Source organism: Phacochoerus africanus, chromosome 6, assembly GCF_016906955.1.
Source record: "Phacochoerus africanus isolate WHEZ1 chromosome 6, ROS_Pafr_v1, whole genome shotgun sequence".
In the NCBI taxonomy this organism is placed as follows: Eukaryota; Metazoa; Chordata; class Mammalia; order Artiodactyla; family Suidae; genus Phacochoerus; species Phacochoerus africanus.
In genome coordinates, this window is record NC_062549.1 from 121,368,339 (window position 1) to 121,395,107 (window position 26,769).

Consider the following 26,769-nt stretch of genomic DNA (forward strand, 5'->3'; position numbering starts at 1 on the left):
AACTTATTAGAGACTGAAAGAAATTAAAAAGTGAAAAATCTGACTCAGCAAAAATTATGGAGATTATAATTTTACCTGAGAAATTCTAAATTATTTTGATTTGTAAAATATACTGAAAAATGGAATCGAAGAAGGCAATGCTATAAAAATAATTATGCAGAAAATCCACTGGCTTACATTCCTCTACTTAAACATTTTGTCACTATCAACATCTATCCATTATAAATCACTCATGGACTTGATTATCTCACCCTACTCTGAGCTTTAAAGTGATATATTTTCAAACAACAAATTAAGTTGCCTGTCTTTATTCCAAAGCTTCACCAAAAAACAAACAGCCCCAAACTCAAACTTACTAAAGATGCAATAAAATAAGTGATGTCTTAATGGTCTAAATCTTCTAAAAATTCAAGGATATTTCTGAGAACCTAACTAAAATGAAGAATCCTTACACACTGAAAAAATATACATGTAAACTCCATTTTGTATAAAATTTTTGGTATTTTACAGTATACCCCCTAAAACATTCAGATATAAACTCTAAGATTATCTTGATCTTCTAAGTAGCTTCAAAATTTACTCAAACATTAATTCTTTAAACAGTTACTGAGTATCAAGAACATGAGTGGCACTGTTTTTTGTTCTGGGGTGCAGCAGCAAACAGTAAGCAGTAAGATCCCGATGCTCTCCTGTAATCTAGTGGGAGAGGTGGACTATCTAGGACATGAACCAGGTAATTTCTTTGAGTGATTAACTGTCATGAAGAAAGTAAAGAAGAGTGATGTGATTAAATGCGACTTAGCAGAGGATTAGAAAAGGGTGCTGTGGTAGTGAATTTATTGGATGATAAGAGATAATATGTAAACTTACCTGATTAAGTATAACCTGAAGTGTCACTCAAGTTTATATACATGAATGGACAGCCAATGCATTTAAAAATCCCCTTGGGTTGACTCTGTACAAATGAGTAGTATGTTCTGGCTTCTGAATGTATTACCAGAAAAATCTTACTGGTTAGCTCTTTATCACTCCAGAAATAAGAGAAATAACAAAAAGCTCTCCACACCTCCTCTTTAAGGAAGGAGATTTATGTGTGCACAGGTACTCGAGTTTATCAGGTTGCATTTCATACTTTGTGGCATCTTATCTAACAAAATTATTACTGGGTCTGTTAAATGATAATGTAATTTGTTTAAAGCAAGGAATCAACAAATAAAACATATACCTTAAAACATAAGTCACACACAGATGCCTATTTTTCTAAGGCCTTTTCTTGGCAGAGTAACCTGAGTATAAAATCCTGACAGTTTGTGTTCTCTTTCATTCATTTATTTAAATAACAAGAATACTTCATAATACAACCTATAATCCCATGAGTTACAGGTAATAGTATTAGGAAACTCAAAACAGCAAATTTCAGTTTTTCCTAGCCCTATACATATAGGGAGAAAAAAGGCTTCCCTTTTCAAATGATTCTTAAAATATGATTCCCAAAAGGCTAAAATCTGCCTAAAACCTATTAAGAGCATATAAGAGTTTACTGTTTTGAATTTGTGTTGGATAATTTCTGGACAGTGGATGGTAAGTAAGACGACTGAATAATAAAGGTAGGTGGGACAGTTTTAACAAAGAAGATAAATCACCTGTTGGGTTTTTTTTTTTTTGGATTTATGGAAAAGAAGATACTTTTCTTTTCACAATGATATTTAACATTCAAAGAAACCTATGTCCCAAGCAATTTACACCTCTAAGATTGCTATCATGACCCAACTATTCCCTTTATGGATGAGAGGTACTTAAACTGCCAAAAGTGAGATAAAGTGGTAAAGACAGGAAGTGGCAGAAAAAGGATTAAAACTCAGGGAGTGTGACTCCATAGTCCATGCTCTCAACTCACTACACTATTAGAGGTCCCTAAAGACAAACTCTGTGCAATATATGAAGGCCTAGAGAAGATAAGTCCTTTTCGCTCCAACTCCATGTAACTAACAACATTTACACTCTTTACACCACCTGATACACCTCTCAGGTAGTTAACAGCTTCAAAATGGTGGCTACCAAATATTCATATTTTAGTCTTAAATATCACGAAAGTCTTAAACAGTGGTACTTATGCGAGTGTAAAATTGGGAAATGATGATTCCTTTAAATATAACTAAGCTAATTTTCATTTACAAAAACACTCCAACCTTGGAAAACTTTAAAAAGGGCACAAAATGTGTGGCCCTCAGCTTATGAAACATACAGACCATTTATTTTCCTATTTGAGAAGTAAGGAAGATGGGCTCTCTCTGGGTTGAAAACCTAGAATTTTCAGAAGACAAAGTACAATAATTTGGACTTCTTTCCGCCACCCTTTCCCTTCCATTCCCCAGGTAAATCATGCAACTTTTGGTTTGGGTTTGCAAGACTAGTAATAATTAAAATAATTTTAAGAATTTATGCAACAACGAATGGAGTAATGCTTTTACTTAGGCATATGGGTTGCATACAAATTGTAGAAATCTCCAATTACACCTTTTCCAAATACTAGTTTTCCTTCTTAAGAAAGCCTTTTTGCATAGGGAGGATGTTTTTCTACTCACAAATTCAAGACAAGATGTAAAAACTGTTTCTATTTGAATATTCCTCTTCCAAATTCAAACCTTCTACCTCAATCCTAAAGTAAACATCTTCACATTTGATCAGTACCAGTCCATCTCTTTTCCCTTTTATTGACCTTTGTTTTCTCCTTTTACCCGCAGTTTTCACACACAGGGGTCTCACCAAGATCCTGGGTAATTTATTAAATCCATCCCTGGTGGAAGAGCTACGAGCCCTCTTATCCTTATCAAATCTCTCTGGTCTCACAGTATCCCTAACAACTTCTTTCAAGTCTCCGTGCCCCCGACTCATCTGACACCTGCTTTGGACCCTCAGCTAACTCATTTCCAAAATGGTTGGAGTGCCCCAACTATTCTGATGCCAAGGTCCTTCCCATCTTTACTTGCTCACATCAACACTACAGACAGTAAGGGGTTTCAAAAATCACCTTCTATTTTGTAAGTCTATTACTTTAGTCCCACCACTCATTCACCAATATTCTAACTCTACTTTCAACCATGTACCAACTTGAAGTGCAACGTCTTTAAACTTTTTACATCATCTGTCCAGTGAAAGCAAAACATAAGTACACTCTGATTCTCCAAGTCCTAAAGACCAAGGCATTTATAAAGACACCAGTAACTTACTTCATCAAATACGGTAACAGAAAGGCAAAGAAGTTTTAATCCCAAGCAGTGTGAGTTGGATTTCAAGGCAAAGAAAGCACAGTGTTACAGAAGCTGTTGGCTTTAAAAAACAAAAAACAGATAAAATAAAAAGAATCTAAGAAAAATGAATGCTCATACTCTTTGCATTCCTACATGGGAAAATAGAAATTTCAAAGAACTAACCAGAAAAGTAGGCATATACAGATAGGAAATACTTCTGTTACTATTCTACTAGCTGTTTAGTTAAAATGTCAACAGCCGCTGCACAAATAAGAAAAAATCTTACTAGGTTTACTATAAAAGCTACCTGTAGCTCTTCATTTCTGAGTAGCTGCATAGCCTTATGCCAAAAGTAACTTACGTGTGAGCAGTCTAAGAGAAAGCTACACTAAATTAGAGGAAGGATCTCAATACCTCTATACAAAACTGTTAGACCCTTTATAAACACTGAAACTTAAAGCATGTTTTGGAATAGTCTCAAAGCATCATTAAAAAAACCAAATGACATGAGAGCAAAAAAATTATGTAAAAATTAAACTGGAAATCTTAAAAGAGTTCTGAGTAATGTGTAACAGAATCTACAAATGATTTCAGTTCTTTCACAAAAATAAAAATGTCATACTTTCAGTAATAATAAAATAAATCCCAATATAGCAGATTAACAATTAGCAGCAGTGCCAGAAATACATATACCCAACTTAAAGGGCTATTCCATTTCCACACCTATAAAAAAATGAATCCAAGAGACCACATCTTAAAATTGTCAAGCACGCTCTCCACTGCCAAACAGTTACAAATTCCTTTCAATAAAATCCAATTTTAATACTAGTTAAGAGCTATGTTTTTGAAATGTTTCACTTCTAAAGAAACTACAAAATAGTTTTGAATAAAATCATTTCCCCAAAACTAAGTTTCTAATAATATTAACTTTCCTCATTTCTAAAATTCTTTTTTTCCTTTGACTCAAAAATAGGTTGCAAACAAAGGAAGTCTGGACAGGGAAAAGCTGTTGAGATAGATGCTGTCAAAAACAGAATTCAATTAGAAGAAACACCATGGAAAGAGCTGAAATATAAGAATGAAATTCTGTTCTGTATCTGATAACCGTAAAAGCATCCTTGTAATACTGTCTATAAAGGTCCATTTTTGAGACATCTGTATCACAATCATGTATTTTTCCAGTAAGTATAATCACTAGTTTTCAAAGGTCTTATAGGCTATTTGCTCTTAGAAGCATCAGTATTCAAATCTGTTTGAACATACACAGACTCACAAGAAATTTAAAATTCCATGTTTCCTCTGTTCAAAAGATAAAATAAATTGCAGGCATGTAAATTTCTTACGTTAAAACGAGCTTTAAGACATTTTAGTCCATCACTACAAACACTCAATTCATTCTTTAGTTATAATCAAGTACAAGATCATTGCTAAACATACTTTTAAAAAGTAAGATAGTAACAGATTGTTCTCTCTTTTCAATAAAAACAAATCTTTCTCCACTTTGTTCCCTTTGTGGGGACTACTATCCATCAACCCGGTGATTCTAGGCCAAAACTCATAATACTTCTCTTCTACCAAAATCTGCTTCCAAATGACTCAGAATTCTTCTAATTTCTTGATACATATACATCTCCATATTTTCTTCTGAGACTCTAAAATTCAGGACACCTCAGTATCTCTAGAGCAGATTAAAGTTTTAAACTGTCCTCCAATTTTACAGTAGTAACCTCCACCCCCACCCCACCCCCGTCGGTCCCCCAACAAAATATAAATGGAACAAAAACCCTTTCTGAAATGTATAAATCTGGTAAAGCTCAAACCCCTTAGTAAAACAAATCAAATCTATATCCAGACACCTGCCCAACAGGACTTTGGTAGCCATTCCCCTTCTCGTATTTTACAAATTGCAAAAATACAAAATTACAAATAGTTGATGGTTTCCAGAGGCAGCCTTCTATTTCAAACAAATTTTGGATTTATCTTACAACTTTGTTCACTGATATGAACATATCCTTTCTGTCAATACCCAATACCCACAGGCAACCATTACTTTGGTTTCTATACTGAAAATTAATTATCTACTCTTCAGAGAAATAGAATCACACAGTATATAATCTTTTGTCTGTCTCCTTTTGCTTCGCAATGTTTACTAATATTCACTCACGCTACTACACATATTAATAGTAATTCTTTTGTTCTTAATGAGTAATAATCCACAACTTATTATTTTCCTATTGATAGACGTCTGGATACAGGTTTTGGACCATTATAAATAGTTTTCTATACACACATTTGTATAACTCTTGTAGTGAACATGTTTTCAATGGGTAAAAACCTAGGAAATACGAGGTCACAAGGTAGATTTATTTTTAACCTTCTAAGAAACTCCCAAACTTTTTCCAAACTATTTTACACTCTCACCTGCAATGGCATATAGTCTTAGTTTGCTCCACATCCTCATCAACATTTGGCACTGCCAATCTGTTTAATTTTAGCCTAGATTCTAGTTGATCTGTAGTGGTATCTTGTAGTGGTTATAAACTCTGATTTCCTTATGACTAATAAATCTTTACATGTGCCTATTAGCCATTCATGTACCTTCTTTTGTCCATTTAAAAAAGATTAAGCTGTTCGTACCGGATGTGGAAGAATTCTTTACATACTCTGGGTGTAAGTCCTTTGTCAGATAAATATGTGGACATTAATATTTTCTTCCAGTCTGTGCCTCACCTTTTCATTGTCTTAACAATGTCTTTTGAGGAGTTTTTCATTGAGATGGCCTCTAGTTGGTAAAGCAGTCCTTTATGGTTAGTGGGTTTTTTTGGTAACCTATCTCAGAAATTCTCATTTACCCCTTAAGATTGAAGACATATTTTAGGGTTTTTTCCTCAAAAGCTTTGCCTATTTATAGTTGTGAGGTTTAGGTATGTAATTCATCTTCTTTTTCTGTACAGTATGAAGGACTGAGTTTCTAATTTGGAGTTTTCATGTGCATATCCAATTGTTCTAGCACCATTTGTTAAAAAGACTTCCCTGGAGTTCCCATCGTGGCGCAGTGGTTAACCAATCTGACTAGGAACTATGAGGCTGTGGGTTCGATCCCTGCCCTTGCTCAGTGGGTTAACGATCGGGAGTTGCCATGAGCTGTGGTGTAGGCTGCAGATGCGGCTCGGATCCTGCTTTGCTGTGGCTCTGGTGTAGGCTGGCAGTTACAGCTCTGATTAGACCCCTAGCCTGGGAACCTCCATATGCGCTGCGGGAGTGGCCCAAGAGACGCAAAAAGACAAAAAAAAAGAAAAAAAGACTTCCCTTTTCCCATTAAATGACCAAGACACCTTTGTAAATAATTGACTACAAATGTAGCAGTTTATTTCTGAACACTATTCTGTGACACTAACTGTGCTAATACTAAATTGTTTTGATTACTTCAAGTTTATAATCAATCTTGAAATCAGATAGTATCCCAACTTTTTTCCTTTTTCAAAATGGTTTTACTCTCCTAGGTTCTTTTTTATTTCCACATAAATTTTAGATCAATTAATCACTTTCAATGTAAATGCCTGTTGAATCTGACTGATTTACAGATTCAATTCCATCCCAATTTGGGGGAAAATGACATCTTTAACATAATGAGTTTTCTATTTGTAAACATGGTGTATCCATTTATTCAGCTCTTTAATTTCTCTGTGTTATATCTTGTAGTTACTGAGGTAGTTGCCTGAATATATTGTTAAATTTATTCTGATATTTCATCTTTCTGATGTTTCTATAAATGAACTTTTAAAATTTCATTTTACAAAAACTTGCTAATATCAGAAAAACAAAAATCTTTGTATATTGAAATGCATCCTTAACAATCCTGAATTCACCTATTAGTCCTAACAAATATTCCATAGATTCCTCTGGGTTTTCTATTTTAAAAATCACGTTAACTGTAGACAAGACAGTTTTATGCCTTCCTTTCTGATCTTTATGCTTTTTATTTATTTTGCTTGCCTTAATGTAAGCAAAAGGTAGAAAAAAAATTGTGGAAACAGATATCCTTACTTCATCCTGATTTAAAGGAATTCAGTATTTTGCCATTATGAATGAAATTTCTTGTAGACGTCCCTTGTCTACCTTATACAAGTTTCCTTTCTTATTAAGTTTTCTTTTTTTTTTTTTTTGTCTTTTTGCCATTTCTTGGGCTGCTCTCACGGGATATGGAGGTTCCCAGGCCAGGGGTCGAATCGGAGCTGTAGCCACCGGCCTACGCCAGAGCCACAGCAACGCAGGATCCGAGCTGCGTCTGCAACCTACACCACAGCTCACGGCAACGCCGGATCGTGAACCCACTGAGCAAGGGCAGGGACCGAACCCGCAACCTCATGGTTCCTAGTCAGATTCGTTTACCACTGCGCCACCACGGGAACTCCTTAAGTTTTCTGATTACATTTTCTCATGAATGGATGCTATGTTTTTGTCAAATGCTTTTTTCTGCTTCTATTAACATGATTTTCCTTCCTCCTTTATTCCACTACTGTGATAAATTACACTGAGTTCATCTTCAATTGCTAAACCTCACCATCAAGGGGTAAGCCTCAATCAGTCACCACAAATTATCACTCATGTACTGCTGGATGTGATTTGCTAACATCTTGTTACAAACACCTGTATTTATGTTCATGAAAGATATTACTATGAAATTTTGATTTCTTGTATTACCTTTGCTAGATTTTGGTTTCAGTGGCTTTATAAAGTGAATTAGCAAGTGCCCCCCCCCCACTTTTCTTCCCTTCTGTATTTTCTAAAAAAAAAAAAAAAAAAGTTAAAAGATGGCTATCATTTCTAACTTTGTTCAAAAATTCAGTAGTGAAACCGCCCATGCCTGAGTAAAACCACCTATGAGTGAAAGCCATCTATAAGTGAAATCACATATGCCTGGAGTAATCTTTACGCAAAGATTTTTTACCAAAAAGTCCATCTTTATAACAGATGTAAAGATAATCTTTATCAGTTTTGGTAAATCAGGTTTATAAAGGTATTTACCTATTTTACTTACGTTGTTGAATTTATCAGCGTTACCAATCTCACTATCCTATTACACTGTGTAGCATCTGTTGTGCCATCTCCACTTTCAGTCATGATACTGATAATTTATGCTTTTTCTTGATAAGAGTTTTAAACCCTTTTCCCTAACATAGATATTTTCTAATATAGGTAGTTAAGTACCTAATATATGGATAAAACAATTTTCCTCAGGCATTTCCTAGGCTGCATTCCAACAAATTCTGATGTATCTTCATGTTCATTCTGTCAGAAATATACCCTTTACACCTTTGTTCAGAATTGTGTAAGTTTCTAACTATTTGGTAATTTCCTAGATTTCTTACTGATTCTTGATTTCTAGTCAAATTTCACTATAATCAGATACTATATGAGCTTTCAAGCATTTGAAATTTAGAATTATTTTAATGTCATGCTGAATATTCTATGTACACCTGAAAAGTTGTTCTGCTGTCATTTAACATTTCATAAATGTGAGTTAAGCCAAACTGACAGCACTTTTCAAATCCTAAATCTTTAAGATCTATTTGTTCTATAAATTACTATGGGGAATGTTAAAATATCCAATTTTCAATTTAATATTGTAGATTTCCCTGATTCACTCTTGTTATTTTTTTAAATGTACCTTGAAACTGTTATTACTAATATACAAATTAAGTAATGTTATGTTTTCCGATATAGTGATTCTTTGAGGCACTAAGAAATAAACCTTTTTTATACCTGGTTATACTCCTTGTCTCAACTCTTACTTTATCTATGTTAACACGATCATACCACCTTTCTTATTTACTCTTCGCATGGAATATTATTTTCCATCCTTTTTACTTTCAATTTGTCTCTGTACTTCAAGCAGTCTGACTATGGCACTGGACAGTGTAGTTAGGTATTGCTTTTTAATACAGTCTGACATTTTCTGCCTCCTAATAGAACTTCTTAGACTACGAATGTTCAAAAGAAAGATACCGCAGGTCATATAATTTTAAATATTGTAGTACCCATACCAGAAAGTAAAAAGGAGTGAAATTAATTTTTTTTTTTTTAATGAGAGTTGCAACGTTTATTTCAGGTTCTCTCTTGTTTTTTTTTTTGTTTTTGTTTTTTTTTTTCTTTTTTGCCACACAGGCAGTATGTGGGAATTCCTGGGCCAGGGATTGAACCTATGCCGCACAGCAGCAACCAGAGCCACAGCGGTGAGAACGCAGGAGCCTCAACCCGCTAGGCCATCAGAGAACTCCCTGAAATTAATTTTAATAGTAATATATTTTAATCCAATATATCTGAAATATTACCATATCGACAATCAATATTTTAAAAAAAGAGGTATCTTACATTCCTATTTCTTTGTTACTATGTCTTTGAAACACCCACTTACTTCACAATTAGGAGTAGTTACATTCCACATGCTCAATGGCCTCATAAAACTAGTGGTCACTGTATTAGACTACGTTAAGTTTAGCTAATTTACATTTTGTGTTTCAATTTAACATCTAGCAATTTATTTTCTGTCCAGTGACTTGTTGTTCTTCTCTTGCTATGTTTGATAGTATTCCACTGTAGGCTTTTCTTTTTATGAGGCACAATTCACATAAAAAGCTGCATATAAAGTGTACAATTTGACAGGTTTTAACGTATGTTTACATCTATTAAACCTTCACCATCACAGAATCTTTTTACGTATCACCCCCAAATTTCCTTGTGTCCTTTATGACCCTTCCCCACCCCCATTCTTCCCACCTCTATATGCCAAGCAACCACCAGTCTGCTTTAACATGCATATCCTAGAGTTTTATATAAATGGAATCATACAGAGGTATTCTTTTTTCCCCATCTTTCACATAATTATATGGAGATTTATCCCTGCTGATACATGTAGCAACAGTTCACTCCATATGGCTGAGCAGTACTTCACTGTATGCAATGGAATTCAATGACAAAACAGCTATCCATCCATTCATTCCCTGATAAACAGTTAACTTGTTATGGCCTTCAGATATTACAAATAAAGCTATGAACATTCATATATGAGTCTACGCCTTCATTCTTCTTGGGTAAATGCCTAGGAGACAAATAGCTGAATCTTTTTTAAGAAAACTGCCAAATTGCTTTCCAAAGCAGTTCTACAATTTTATGTTCCCATCAATTGCTTACGAGTGTTACAACTCCTCCATATCTTTTCCAACACTTAATATGGTCGGTTTTTTAAATTTTAGCTATTGCATAGATGTGTAATGTTATCTTACTTTCGCTTTAATTTGCATTTCTCCAGTGACTAACGATGCTGAGCATCTTCTTCACATGCTTACTTACCTTCTGTGTATCTTTTCTACTGACCAATTATTTTTGCTAATTTATTACATTAGGTTGTTTGTTGCCTTACTGTTGAGTTTTAGATTACATATGTAGTCTGAATTTATATATATTCTGGATAAAGATCTTTATAATAAACTACATGCTTTGTAAAGATGTCTGCCACTCCGTGGCTTGTCTTTTCACTCTCTTAACAGTCTTTTGAATAGCCTAAGTTTTTAAAACTGATAAGGTCCCATTTGTTCTTTTATAGACTGCGCTTTCAGGGTCACATCAAAGAAATTTCTGCGTAACCCAAGGTCACAAAGATTTCCTACTATGCTTTCTCTTAGAAGTTTTATAATTTTCAAGTTCTACATTTGTATCAAAAGTCCATCTGGAGCTCATTTCAGTATGAAGTCCATAGCTCTAAGTAGTTTGCTGCTGTTGTTTTTGGCAGTAAATGGATACCTTATTGTTATAGAACCCTTTACTGAAAAATTTAATTTTTTCTTCCACTGAATTGCCTTTGTACCTTTATTGAAAACCAGGTGTCCATAATTGTGTGGGTTTATTTCTGGACTCTCTATTTTGCTCTACTACTATTTATCTTTATGCTAATAGGCCAGTTTTGATTACTTTACAATATGAATACTTTTATTAGCTTTACAATCCTTTGAAAACAGCCCTCCAACTTTCTATTAGCCTTAAACTATACCTCTTTGTATCTTTTTTAAGACACTGTTTCAATATGCTACCTTAATTTATCAGGATATTCCATGTAAGAGTTAATACTCTATCACTTCATGTAAAATTTAAGAATCTTAATCTATAAAATTCCACTTAAGTTCACTTTGCGCTAATTGTTGTCACATAAAACTCTACGTACAGAATAAACCGCCATCATTTAAAGGTTTTGTTTTTTGTTTTTTTGATAAACAGTCTTTCAGGCAAAGGATTAAAAGATAGCCTTTTAATTTATACACATCTCTGCCATTCCTGGTACCCGTTACTTCCTATAGATCCAAGCTACTGTCTAGTGTCATTCCGTTCAGCCTAAAGAACGTTGTTTTTTTTTTTTTTCTTTGAATGCAAAGCGTCAGTCTCCTGTGAGATAACTTTTTCCTAGATGCTTATTAAGTTTTCAATATTTTGACTGTTATGTGCCTTGGTATATTTCTTTTTACTTATCCTACTTGATATTTTTCTTCAAATTTTAGAAGTTTTCAGCTATTACTGCTTCAATTATGTATACATCTGGCCCCATTCTCTTTATTCTCTCTCTCCGAAACTCCAATTGCATGTTATATTAGACTGCTCAACTGTCCCAAAGATATATTTTTACCCTTTCTGGATAACTGAATAATTTCTATCAATCTGTACTCAAGTTCATTAGCCTTTCCTCAGTTGTCTCCAAATGGCTGTTAGTCTCAAAGTTAACTTTTCATTCCAAATACTGTGTTTTTCCAATTAGAGCATTTCTACAGCTTTCTTTACAGTTGTTTCAACACATTCTTCCATGTTCATTATTTTGCTATTTCCTTTTATAGCTTTAAACATATTCATAGTCCTTATCTGCTAATTCCAATATCTAGGTCATACTGAGGTCTATTCCTACGGATTGTTTTTTCACAAAATTTGTAGTATTTGATGGTATGCAGGATACTGCAGACGACAGTTGTGGGAAGACTGAATTATGCTGTCTTTCTTACAATGTGTTGTTTTATTTAGGCAGGCAATTAAATTACTGGTGAATCCTTCACATCTTGTCAGGGTGGACTATCACTATTTCTTAACTTAGTCTTAACGGCCGTCACTTACTACAGTGTATGATCCTTTCTCTTCTTAAGGCCTGAGCTTTCTGTAGCTAAACTGAATGCGGTACTCTCCAAGACATGTGCATTCTGACCTCCAATATCTACGCCAATATCTCAGAGCACTGCAAAGCCCAGGAATCATCATTCTAGCTCTTAACCCCTGATAAACCATTAAGATTTCAATCTACACGTCGGCAGCCCAGTCGTTATTCCAAATTCTGAGTGAAGTGGGAGTCCCCACACTGAAACCTGCCCTCTGACCTATGCCCAAAGCCCTAGACAAGTTCCTTTTTCAGGATCCTTCTTCATAAACTTCCAAGTGTCTCAATCTCAGTCTCTGGAGTGCAGTGAGACCTCCAGGCTCTGATTGGGCTCCACCTCCATGTGCTACAACAGTAAGGTACTCCCACGCTGAAAAACCAAGGTTATTCATGGAACTCACCTCATTCATTTTCCTTATCTCAAGGAACGTTACCCTGTACTATTTTTTCATCAATTCCAGACATTAGTTGTCCCAGATATTTTATTCAGTTTTACAGTTTTCAATTTTGGGAGAAGTACTGATACCAGTACTCTGTCGAAGTCCTATACATCAATTTTAAAAATGTTTCCTTTATTAAAATGTTCTGTTTCAAAAAAAATGAAACTGGCAAAGCAGAGGTACAGACATTAGAGCCTGTTTGTTCAATTATTTGTACATGATACCTTGAGTATTAAAACCATGGCCTAGTGATTTTGCTTTGTAATCCTGACATGGAAAACTCAGTAATAATTATGTGCAGAAAAATTCACCTTAACATCGTTATGACTATATTTACAAAGTATTTCATTGTAATTTTTACTTAACTGTCAGTTACATGTATATGTGCACTGAGGTATACATACATACAAGCAACAGCCACCTGAAGGAAATTAAAGTACTTCTACTCTTTTATAATCTTTGTATTGCCCAATATAATTAATTCCTCAAACAGGTAACTCTGGAAAGGGTTCAGAAAAGAGAAACTTTGGTTTTAGGTAAATAATATGAAATGTAGGCTGTAAGACAAACTAATCATCAGATTCAAATTTGGTCCACTGGCCATAAAAATTAAGGTCTAAAAATCAGTTCACATTATTTATAGACAGATACTACAACCAACCAACAATACTGTTTTCGAACATTAAAGTTCAGAGTTCCCATCGTGGCTCAGCAGTTAGTGAACCCAACTAGCATCCATGAGGACGTGGGTTCGATCCCTGGCCTCACTCAGTGGGTTAAGGACCCAGCGTTGCCATGAGCCGTGGTGTAGGTTGCAGATGCTACTTGGATCCCGTGTTGCTGTGGCTCTGGCGTAGGCTGGCGACTACAGTTCCGATCGGATCCGTAGCCTGGGAACCTCCATATGACACGGGTGTGGCCCTAAAAGACCAAAAAAGACAAAATAAATACATAAATAAAGTTCAAGAAAAAACACCCTAATTATGAAGATGAAGCAAAATCATCTTACATTTCCCATAAAGGAAATCAATTCCAAGAATTAAAATACTGTTACAGCAAAGAAAAAAGACTGAAAGCACATTAAAAAAACTATGCAACTGAATCTTTTGCTATTTATTTATAGTTTGGGCTTTAGGATTTGTGGGATAGAGAAGAAATACTTAAAAAATATTTTATGACAAACATAAAAGCTAAAACACAAAGTACAAAAGGGGTGATAGTTAAGGGAATTTGTTAACACCAAAGAAAAAAAGGGTTTTGTTTGTTTTTAAAGCAATCAGATTTAGTTACTTCCCCACAAAAGTCACCCACTTCAGGTTTTTTCACTTGACACATATATACTATAGTAAAATTTCTTCTAAAATGTTTCAATACAGAGCATTTAAAAATAACAAAGGCTATTAAAACACACTAAACTTCAGGTTTAACATTCTGCCCTGTAAAATGGCAAATGAGACTGTTAAAAGAGAGCAACACTCACCTGTAACCACCATGCTGCTCATATTAGAGTTTGGACTACTGAGAACACTGCCTGAGAGTAGTTCGTCAGATCCTCTCTAGAAAAACAAAAACAGAATAAATCCCTTTAAATTTAAAGATTTTAATCTCTAAGTCTTTCACTTATTCATAACTTTTCAAAGAGTCACTGGAAAACAAATGTCAGGTGTTATACCATTGAAAACAAACATTTCAATCCCTAAAATAAAAAGTTAACTCCACTCTCCCATCCAGATCTCTTCCTTTTCCACAAAACCAACAGTGTTTCCTTCCTTCCTTTCACCCAAAGACAATTTATAATCTTAGGGACAATAAACAGGAAAAATGACAAGGTTCCATAATCAAAAGCTCTGGAAAACTGCATCAACTTTTTTTAATCAACAAACTAATGCCACAGAAGCTGGACTTAGAGACATTCTGTGAATCCTCCAACCTCAAAGCCCTCTATTCATTCAGATAAACTCAGGTCTTTAGAAAATGAGAACTTCACTCTGCTGAGCTGAATAACTCATTTTCATAATCATTAAACAATTAGGTATGTATTTAAATGGCTAGAACACTGTAAACAAAGACAAAAATCTTGGAATGGAACATTTCCTCCTGCTAATATAAAAAGAGAATGTGTCACGTCTTTAAATCCTTTAGCGATAAGATGATAAATCATGTTTTTGGATCTGCAGTTGTTCAAACCAACCAACACTGTTTTAGCTATTTTTAAATGTACGTACCTTAAAAGTATGTGTGAGCAAACTAATATTTAAAATAGCTAAATCAACTGTTTCACATTATGTGTATACTTACATACATGGGTATTAATGTTTAAAATAAATCGACACTAGCTGATTTAGACAACCAATCAGTACAAAGTTGAATGTAACCACCAAAACAGAAAAAAATGTACAAAGAAGGTAATTTACCAGAGCATTTCAGAAAGTTCAAAACAATCCAAATTAACTATAAACTTTATGTTAATTTGTGTTAAACACATACAAGCTATATTATAAAAAAATAACAAAATGATAAATATCCATACATCATCTCCCTAATTGTTTTAAAAGCTTTCTACTCATTAGTATCAAGCTCAGAGAAATACAAGCATGACAAAAATGAGCCACATTAACACTATCTATATCGCATTTAATTTTTTGATCAAGGTATGGAAGATTCAGCATGGCATTGTTTTATAAGGACATGATACACAGAATTAGATGCTTTAGAGATCCTCAAGTGTGGTCTCTAGAGCAGCATTAGACCTGGACACCTGCTTAGCAACATATGATGTCACATCTTTCCCAAACCTACTAAATAAAACAATGACGGATAAGGTCCAACAACCTGAGTTTAACAAGCTCTCCAGGTGCTTCTGATGCGTGCCAAAGGTTAAGAACTACTGATATACATTACTGATTCACAGGTTAAGAACTACTGATATACATTACTCGTTCACTAGCAACAATAAAAATGCTTCCTAGTTTGGATTTTTAAAAAAATTTAGGAGTTCCTGTCATGGCTCAGAGGTTAAGGAACCTGAGTAGTATCCATGAGGACCTGAGTTCAATCCCTGGCCTCTCTCAGTGGGTTAGGGATCCTGCATTGCCATGAGCTGTGGTGTAGGCTGCAGACACGGCTCAGACCCCACATTGCTGTGGCCATGGTGCAAGCCAGTAGCTACAGCTCTGATTTAACCCCTAGCCTGGGAACCTCCATATGCCCACAGGTATAGCCCTAAAAGGACCCAAAAAAAAATTTAGAACACTTTCCGGTTTATAATAAAATCGAGAAGGAAACAGATTTCCCACATACCCACTGCCACCACATACATAACCTCCTCCCTGATCAACATCGTCTACCAGGCTGGTACATCTATTACCAAGGATGAATATCATTATCACCCAAAGTCCACTTTACCCAAGAGTTCATTCATGATATTGTACACTCAATGTGTTTGGATAAACATGTAATGATAAATATCATTATAATAACATCATACAAAATATTTTCACTACCTTAAAAATTCTCTGGGGAGTTCCCGTCACGGCTCAGTGGTTAACAAATCCGACTAGGAACCATGAGGTTGCGGGTTCGGTCCCTGCCCTTGCTCAGTGGGTTGAGGATCTGGTGTTGCCGTGAGCTGTGCTGTAGGTTGCAGACGCGGCTCAGATCCTGTGTTGCTGTGACTCTGGCAAGCGCTGGCGGCTACAGCTCCGATTGGACCCCTAGCCTGGGAATCTCCACATGCTGCGGGAGCAGCCCTAGAAAAGGCAAAAAGACCAAAAAAATAATATTAATAATAAAAATTTAAAAATAATCTCTGTGCTCTGCCTATTCGTCCAACCCTGTTCCAGGCCCTGGCAACCACTGATCTTTTTGTTGTATCCATAATTTTGCTTTCTCAAGAACGTGGTTGGAATCACATAGGATATAACATTCTCAGATTTTCATTTAGTAATATGCATTTAAGGTACTCCCATGCCTCTGCAGGACTTGAAAACTCATTTTGTTTTACTGCTAATAAATACTCCACTACCTGGATGTACATACTTTATTAATCCATTCACCCACAGAAGGACATCTTGATTTCTTTCACGTTTTGGCAACTATGAATGAAGCTGCCTATTAAGATCTATGTGCAGGTTTCCATGTGTACATAAAGTACTCAATTCCTCTGGGTAAATACCAAGGAGTTGCTGCTTCTTTAAGAGTATGTTCACTATTTAAGAACAGCCAAACTCTCTTTGAAAGTAGCTATGTAACTCTGCATTCCCACCAGGAATGTATGAGTTTCCAATACTCCACATCCTCACCAGCATTTATGGTTGCCTGTGTTCCAGATTTTGGCTATTCTGATAGTGTAGCAGTATTCTAGTGTTGTTTTAGTTTGCATTTCCTTAACCATATATGATGTGGAATATCTTTTCATATGCTTATTTGCCATCTGCATATCTTCTCTGGTGAGGTGTCTCTTAAGGCCTTTGGTTCATTTCCTAATCGAGTTTTCTTACTGCTAATTTTTAAAAATTCTACATATATTTTGGCTAACAGCCCACCCTTTTAAAACATGTATCTTCTGCAAATATTTTCTCCCAGCCTGTGGCTTGTCTTCTAATTTTCTTGATACCGACTTTCACAGAGCAAAAATTACTGATTTTAATGAAGTCCGGCTTAACAATTATTTCCTTCATGGATTATGTCTTTGGTGCTGCATCTAAAAAGATACCTTTTATACCTAAGTCATCTAGATTTTCTCTTATTTCTCACTTTACATCTAGTCTGTGATCCACCTTGAGTTAATTTTTGTGAAGGGTATGTCGTTTCATTCTTTTGCAGGAGGACAGTCAGTTGTCCCAGTGCCACTTGTCAGAGAGACTATCTTTGCTTTGTTCCGCTGTATTGCCTTTGAGCCTCTGTCAAAAATAAATGACTATATTTTTGGAGGGCTCTATTCTGGGCTCTCTAATCTCTTCCGTTGATCAAATTGTCCATTCTTTCACCAAAATCAGACAGTCTTGATTACCGTAGCTTCATATTAAATCTTGAGCTTGAAAAATTAGTAACATCAGTCCTCCAACTTTGTTCTTTTCCTTCAGTACTGTGTTGGCTATTCCAGGGTCTTTTGCTTCTCCATATAAACTTTAGAATCCATTCATTCATACGCACATAAAAACTTGCTGGAATTTTTATTGGAATTTCATTTAATCTATAGATGAGATCAATTTGTGAAGAACTGACATCTTGACGACATTGAGTCTCCCTATCCATGAAAATGAATATCTACCCACATTTATTTGGTTCTCTGGTTTCGTTCATCAGAGTTTTATAGTTTTCCTCATGTAGATCTTATATACACCTTTTTAGATTTACACTTAAGCACTTCAATTTTGGGGGTGCCAACGCAAATGGTATTTTGTTTTTAACTTCAAATTGCACTTGTTCATCACTGACATACAGGAAAGCAATTAACTTTTGTATTTTAACCTCATATCCTGCAATCTTGCAATAATCGTTTATCAGTTCCATGAAATTTTTTTGTCGATCCTTTTGAATGTTCTACATAGGTTATCATGTCATCTACAAGACGTGATAACAAGAATGGTTTTATACTTTTCTTCTCCATCTGTAACCTTTCCTTTTCTTGCTTTACTGCATCAGCAAGGAATTCCAAGAGAACGTTGAAAGGAAGTGCTGAGATGCTAGATGTCTGTCTTGTACTTGCTCTTAGTAGGAAAGTGCTGAGTTTCTGACCATTAATATGACGTCATTTAGTTTTGTTTTTTAGAGTCTTTCTGGTAGATGGTCTTTGTCAAGTTGAGCAAGTTCCTTTCCATCCTAATTTACTGAGACTTCTTTTTCCTCACCATACAATCACGTAATTTTTCTTTTTTATTCCATTGATGTGATGGATTAACCAAGTTTTCTCTGTTTCTATGACAAGTATGAAATACGGCATTAAGAAAAAGGATTCTGGGAGTTCCCGTCGTGGCGCAGTGGTTGACGAATCCAACTAGGAACCATGAGGTTGCGGGTTCGGTCCCTGGCCTTGCTCAGTGGGTTAACGATCCGGTGTTGCCGTGAGCTGTGGTGTAGGTTGCAGACGCGGCTCGGATCCAGCGTTGCTGTGGCTCTGGCGTAGGCCGGTGGCTACAGCTCCGATTCAACCCCTAGCCTGGGAACCTCCATATGCCACGGGAGTGGCCCAAGAAATAGCAACAACAACAACAACAACAACAAAGACAAAAGACAAAAAAAAAAAAAAAGAAAAGAAAAAGGATTCTGCAGTTCAGCTTCCACCTACTGTGTAACTGGTAAATGAACTATTCAAAGCCTTAACTTCCTCATTTGCAAAACAGAGATAACATTTATATATCATAGTCTTTGTGAGCTCTGAAAGATTTCAAGACTGAGAGGTGCCCAATGAATTTCTCCTCTGGAGAGAGGGAACCATGACAGAAAGACATGGGACAAGGATGTGAATATCAAGTTCCTGAGGAAAATCAGATTCTCAAAGAGAAAGGAAGGTTCTTACTCACATGAGTATTTCTAGCCTTCTTGAACACAAAGGTGCTACCAAGGAGGTGGACTGAGTGCTACATACCTACTAGAAACTGTGAAGGCACAGACTCATTCAAGCAATAAAAATACAAAACACATATTAACAACAACACACCAAAGAGGATCAATAAAACCAAAATCTGATTTTTTAAAAACAAGACAACAAAACAAACTCGAGTAAGAACTATTAAGGAAAAAAGACAGCATAATTACACATTATCAGGCATGCAGACAAAAACAAAACCTCACGGAATAACTGAAGCAACCTGATGGAAAAAACCCTAGCCCAGTGAATAACCTCATGGAGCAGTTTGATATCATTTTCTTATAGCTGTAGAACTTTTGCTTATGAAAAATAAACTTGTAGGCTGTTTAGGCTGTTTATGTTTTGCATTTTGTTACAGTTGCATAGTCTTTACTCTAAAGTATATATACTTATATATCTTAATATGAAAAAAATGGTACCATATATTTTAATTACCTCTATAAGAACAACAAAAAAAAAACTGGATCCCCACCTAATATGATTAGTTAAAAATTTTTTTCTGATGAATTAGAGACAAACATAATAAATAAAACTTTACAGTTTTTTATAAGAAAATGTCTTTACATCAGTATGTAAATCAAAAAAGTTACATACTATGTAGTGAATACCCCACTAAGTTCCATAAAGAAGAAACTGTATAGGTGATATGTGGTCAAACACAAGATGTTTTAATGAAAATAACAGAGAAAAGAAAAATAAAACCCAAATCCAATTGCTGTAATTCATTCAGATAAAAATTTGAAATAAATCCTAAAAACTTGGGGAAAACACTATCTATGCTTCAAATACAGATTACTATAAAAATTTAGACAGAAAGATCAGTTACAAAAAATAGGCAAGAGATAAGGTCTCTTCTCAGTACATGAAGCAGAAATTATCTTAAACTGAAAAGTTGTTCAATCTTCCTCATAGTAAAAACAAGTTCAAATTAATACAGGATTTAGACACCATCTCACCTATCACACCAGCAAAACCCCAACCATTTGACAATATATTGTACTGGGCAGGATACAGGGAACTAAGGCACTTATATACTTTCTATACCACAGTACAAAGAAATGAGATTTTCCATACACAATCATGGAGTGATAGCCAATGTATATTTATCATTAAATAAAGAAGGAAAAGATATAAAACCCTGTGTATTCTGTGCTCCCTTTTCACTAAAGTGATCAGAGGGGGCATGCAGAAAGACATCCACATTTTCATCTATTAAATAAAAGAGTAAAAATAAACCAAACATTAATAAAAACATATCTATAAGAAGATATATTTTTCTATATACCTATAGAAAAAGCAAAGTAGAATATACAGGAGTAGAAGACCAGACTTCTATGCATGTAGCTTGTTTTTCAGTTTTCACTTTGGAAAATTTAGTCAAAGTGAAAAAACATAAACTCTCTTAAAACCACAATGTAACAAACTTAACTACCAATTTGGTGGCAGAACCACACACAAAATTCTGGCAATAGACTTTAAAATTCTGTAACTATGCTATACATTCTTTGTGAAATGCATTTTAAGGACAAAAATAACTGTGAACAAATCCTAAAACTATATTACAATGTTAATGTCTCAAAAAAAAAAAAAAAACTAGTATACATGCAATAAATGTTAACATTAGCAAGCAAGAGTTTTCAATGTACAAAAGATACAAACAAGAAACTGGAATAGGAAAAATCATAAAATTAAATATGAATTGGAAATGTGCTCAAATACACTTATCTGAAAAAAATCTGGTTAGTTTTGTCAATTGAAAAGGCCTGAAACTACAACAACCTAAAGCAATTGGGACCTGTGCACCTACATCATTGTGGTCTCCAAGGACCAGGTCTTACCAAAGGACCCATGGCTTTTTAAAGAAATGGCTAATTAAAGTCTCCGAGGAACAAATGATACTAGGTATCAAAACTACTGGTATTATGTGCTGCTGCTGGCCCAAGATGACAAATGTAAACATTTTTTAAGGACTGATATTGCAATAAGTCTGGAAAATAAATGTAAAAATCCTTGCCTTCATGGCGACAAAGACATGAACAACAACAAAGAACGCACAGTAGTTACAGTGGAGCGGCTTTTTAAAGTAAAAATTTTTGAAGTGAAAAATCTATCCTGCTTTTAATAAAGGTGTTTTGGTATGACCAAATATTTGATGAAAAATGTTCTAAATTAGAAGAATAACATATGCAGGGGTGATAAGACTACCACTATTTCTGTAAGACCCACTGAGATTATGCAGTTACCAACTACTAAATAAAACCCACTAGGGGAAAGGATGATATGGCACTCTCTACTCCATACATCCAGCTGAGGAGGCCTTAACCTACACCACAAAGAAGTAACTAGACATACTCCTTCCAGAGTGATACATTAGAAATTACAGAGTACATTTAACATTCTTGCTAAAAATTTAACAACAAAATTTAACATTCTTGCTAAAAATCAAACCTGAATCTGATCAAGCGTCATCTAACTACAAGTACACAGGAAATACAGGATATGAGAAACACACAAATGACAACATGGAGGTATAATCAGCAAAAGTAAGATTTTCTGAAAATTGTACAGAACAGTAGACCCAGATTCTCAACAAAGAAAATCAAGAAAGGGGAGGGGGAAGAAAACTGACTTACACCTTAATCACGTCAACATGCTGACTTTCCCTGGTTCCCAATGCAAAAGGAAAATATAAAAGACTTTTTTGAAGTTACTGGGAAATTCTGACTACTGTTGGAGTTAGACGATATTAAGAAATTATTTTAGTAATGGGATGGGTTGATGTTGGACAAAATAAGTGAAGGGGATTAACTGACAAACTTCCACTATGAAATAAATAAGTTACTGTGATGTAATGTACACCACAGGGAATGCAGTCAACAGTACTGTAATACCTCTGTATGGTGACAGATGGTTTAATAGACTTACTACTATCAATTTGTAATATATGGAAATGTTGAGTCATGATGTTGTACAACACCTGGAACTAACATAATATCTTATGTCAACTTTACATCAATTAAAAAATAAAAAGTTATTTTAAATTTTATTAGGTACAATGATATAAATATCATCTTTACAGAATATACCTATTAGATACAAACACTGAAGTATTTAGGAGTGATATAAACACAACCTCTGAGATTTGCTTTAATATTCTCCCAGTGGAAGGCAAAAGTACATTATTATACCATTCATCCTACTTTTTTATATCTTAAACCTTCATAAAGCTTAAAAAAGTGAAAAAGATAAAAGACAGTGATGAAAGAAACTGAAAGCACAAATAAATGGAAAGATATTGCATGCTCCTGGATTGGAAGAATATTATCCATACTACCCCAAGCTATCTAAAGATTTAATGTAATCCTTATCAAAATTCCAATGGCATTTTTCACAAAACAGAAAAGACAATCCCAAAATTTATATGGAACCACCAAGGACCCCTAAGAACCAAAACAATTGAGAAAGAACAACAAAAGAGTGGTCGTCCATGGTGGCCCACCAGATTAATCATCCAGCATGGTCACTCCTATGACCCAAGTTCACTCTCTGGCGGGGAGGAACTTTTCCATGTAGCGGGTATGGGGGGAGGAGGGGGAGTTCTCATCACAAGAGAAAAAAATTAACTATATGTGGTGACAGATGTTAACTAAACTTACCTAGTAATCATTTCACAATATATACATGTATCAAATCATGTTCTGCACCCGAAATAATACAATTTTTTTTTGTCAACTGTAGCTTAATCTTAAAAAAAGTTAAAAAGTCTAAAATTCAAAGCTTACTGCCAAAGGTATCAACTAATCTTTCTTAATCTTGAATGCATTTTTAAACATGAAAATAAATGTGTTCAGGATATAATTTAAAGTCAACAGAAAAATGCAACAAAATCAATCTAGTGAAAGCAGAAGATAAAAACAGAAATTAGTGAATTATGAAACAAAAAAAAAATTAAAAGCTGGTACTTTAAAAAGACCAGTAAAATAAGGTCTTTGACAAGAAAAACAAAGAAAATGGGTAAAATACACATATGAAATATTAATGAAAACTTTTAAAAGGGAGAATTAAAAAATGCTATAAAATTCTCAGAAATCTGGAACTCAATAAAACAGGTAATGGTGTAGGAAAGTACTGAATAACTGAATAAATCAATGATCTTGGAAGAAACTGAACTATATGTCAAAAAAGCATCTCTTGCTCCTTATGCCTTACACCTAAGCTATTTAAAATCTTTGTAATATGTAGGGAAAATGATGGGATGGGAGGTACATACAATGCTGATTAGCTTTGGAAAATTACCGGATTTACTTTCCTTTTTGCCTAAAGCGCTGTTTCTGCATCAAGCATGCTTTTTATATAATTAAAGAAAATATCATAGGGAAATAAGGGGAAAATTCTTCAAAGAAATATATCATTGTTCTCTCAAGCACTACCATCTTATTTTTTGATAACGCAAATATGGTACTCCCCAATTAACTTATAAATTTAATACAATTATAATCAAAACCGGAAAACTCTTTAGAACTTATTCAATTGATCTTAAAAGAAAATGCCGAGACAATTTTAAAGGAAAGTTGGAAAATTTACTCTCCAAGATTTCAAGACTTACTGTGATGTTGCATTAAGTTAAGACATAGTGGTAGTGGGACAGGAAAAGACAATGAAACATAACAGACAGCTCAGGGAAAGTTTCATACTAAATGGAAACCTGACAGCAAACACTGCAGATTTGTGGGAAAAACATGAACTACTGAACTATTCAAATTTGTTAACCATAAAGGAAAAATCATTAAACCTTTACAACACAGTACACAAAAATTAAATTCCAAGTAGACTGATGCCTAAATATGAAAAATCAAAAAAATTTCAAAATAAAGTCCAAAGGACTATATGTAAAACCTCAAGTTTAAGAACAAGTTCTTAAAACTAAAATCTAAGAATTCCCATTGTGGCTCAGCAGGTTAAGGACCCAGTGTCTATGTGAGGATGCAGGTTAGACATCTGGCCTCACTCAGTGGGTTAAGGATGCAGCATTGCTGCAAGGTGTAGCAAAGGTTGCAGATGCAGCTTGGATCCAGTCTTGCCACTAAATGACAGCACTCTTTTAAAAACTGGTGATTCAAGGACACTAAGAATAGAACACATGCTTCTTGAGGGCGGAGACCTTATTTGTTTTACTGTTCCTCTGTCATCAATAGTGCATGTTAAATAGCACATACTCAGGAATAATTTGATGACTCCAGAAGGGTGTCTGGCTTCAATATGCTGATAATCTCATGGGTCACTTATCAGTAAAGAAGAGATAGTATCAGTTTTATTGCAATCATTCTTTTTGTTAGAGATCCAGAAGAGCTGTATGTTTTATGCTTCATCTAGTTTTAAGAAATAAATACAAGGTTTAAGCAAATGCCCTATGACTACAGTGGGGGAGATTCGTTTTGGTTGGCAGGATCAGAGAGTAGATTTCATGAAATTAGTGCATTGTGACCTGTGCGTTGTAAATGTTTGGGAGTGGAACTGAGCAGTATTATGTTGAGGGGATGACACGGCCAAAGTTGTATCAATAAGTTGGCACAAATTCATAGCCGTTGAACTGCCAGCAGAATAATTTGGATTTATGGCAAAGGGTTTGGGAGTGAGAGAGAAGATGGAATGGCAGATACGGTGGAGAAAAGCCTCAGGTATAGGTTTTCAATTTGATAGATTAATATGCCTTTCAAATTCCTTTCAGTCTACAAATTCTCCTTTTATTACTATAAGGTTCTTGATAACTACATTTTATTTTTGAAGAAAACTGGTTATTGTTCTTAGAGAGTTGCCCATGCAGTTTGCAACTCCTGATTGTATTCTGATATTATAATTAATGTTGTTCATATATGTCAATTGATAGTTGGATCTAGCGATAACAGATTCTTTTTGTTTTTAGAAATACAAGCAGTGATAAGTTTTTCTATTAGAAGACGTGATATCTGCTTTTTTGCATATATTTATGGTGTTTCTGTCAAGAACATTACTTGTACTAACTTTTTCACCTTGTGTTCAGTATAGCTTGCTCAATAAACACGTTCATCAGTATTCTTAAGGATATCTACAAAGAAGTATGTTGTTAAAGTCCAGTTAAGGGAGTTCCTGTTGTGGCTCAGAGGGATAAGAATCCAATTAGTATCAGTGAGGATGCGGGTTCCATCCCTGGCCTTGCTCAGTGGGTTAAGGTCCTGGTGTAGCCATGAGCTGTGGCGTATAGGTTGCAGACCCGGCACAGGTTGGATCTGATTGTGGTCGTGCGTAGGCAGCAGCTGCGGCTCCAATTCAACCCCTAGCCTGGGAAACTGCTATATGCTGCAGGTGCAGCTATAAAGAGAAAAAAAAAATGAAAGTATGATTAAGATTTATGTAACAGAAATAAAGTATTAAGATTTAACATAAATTGGAATTATTGATGGTGGACAAGAAATGTTCTTTTCAGTGGCGGTCTTGTCAATTTAAAAGCATGTGATTCAGACTTAACAGATTAGGACTGATCTCTAATGTTGGACAAGACAACCTCTGCGTTTCAGTTTTACAGTTTTAAGCGGTTTTAACAGGATCTACCTCAAAAATTATCTTGAAGATTAGATAATGTATAAAAAATTTAGCACAGAATGGTACAGAAGTGCTCAGATGATGATGATGATACCTGTCGTAGTTCTTTAACCTGTAAATCTCATTTAGAAGGAGCACTTTAATAGAAGTCAACTTTATAGTTTTTATTTCTTACTGATTTCTAGGAGTTTTTATATATTGTGGATTCAAAAGCTTTGTTAGTTGTGCATGCTACAAAGAATCCTGTCTGTGGCATTAGAGACACTATTTATAAATAAATATAAAGGTCTCTAATTTAAAATCTTAATATGAATACCCAAACAAGTAGTATGTAACATTTAAAGAAAGCTCAAAATCTAAAAACCCAAACAACAGTTTTTGGTAACATACCTGTTATGAATCAGTTATGTTCAACTACCACAAAAAAAAAAAAAAAAATTATCTTTAGCATTATTTCACTGCAATTATCCAAGAATGCCAATGATGATGAATAAATAGCCACATCACAACTTAAACTGTGCATTCTGCAATTAACCAGTGTTTTCAAAATACTAGTGAAATTTAACTTAAAAAAAAAAAAAAAAAAACCTAACTACTTGGGCCTATTATTTTGCAAGAATTTCACAATGGCAAAATGGTTAAGAGTACATACATGAAACCTCTGAAATTAGTAACAAATTACAAAGAGTATAAAAAACCATTTTAAAGAAATGCAAC

The 26,769-nt window shown here is 34.7% G+C and overlaps 1 protein-coding gene across 4 annotated transcripts in view; it reads right to left on the bottom strand.

Annotated features, from left to right (window-relative positions):
- The window catches only part of PTBP2 (polypyrimidine tract binding protein 2), an 82,378-nt gene that overhangs the window by 46,166 nt on the left and 9,443 nt on the right, over positions 1-26,769 (bottom strand). For all 4 annotated transcript variants that reach the window (XM_047785228.1, XM_047785227.1, XM_047785226.1 and 1 more), the window contains exon 3: positions 14,362-14,437. In XM_047785228.1, the coding sequence (XP_047641184.1) occupies positions 14,362-14,437 (76 nt within the window). The remainder of the gene's footprint in view (positions 1-14,361; positions 14,438-26,769) is intronic.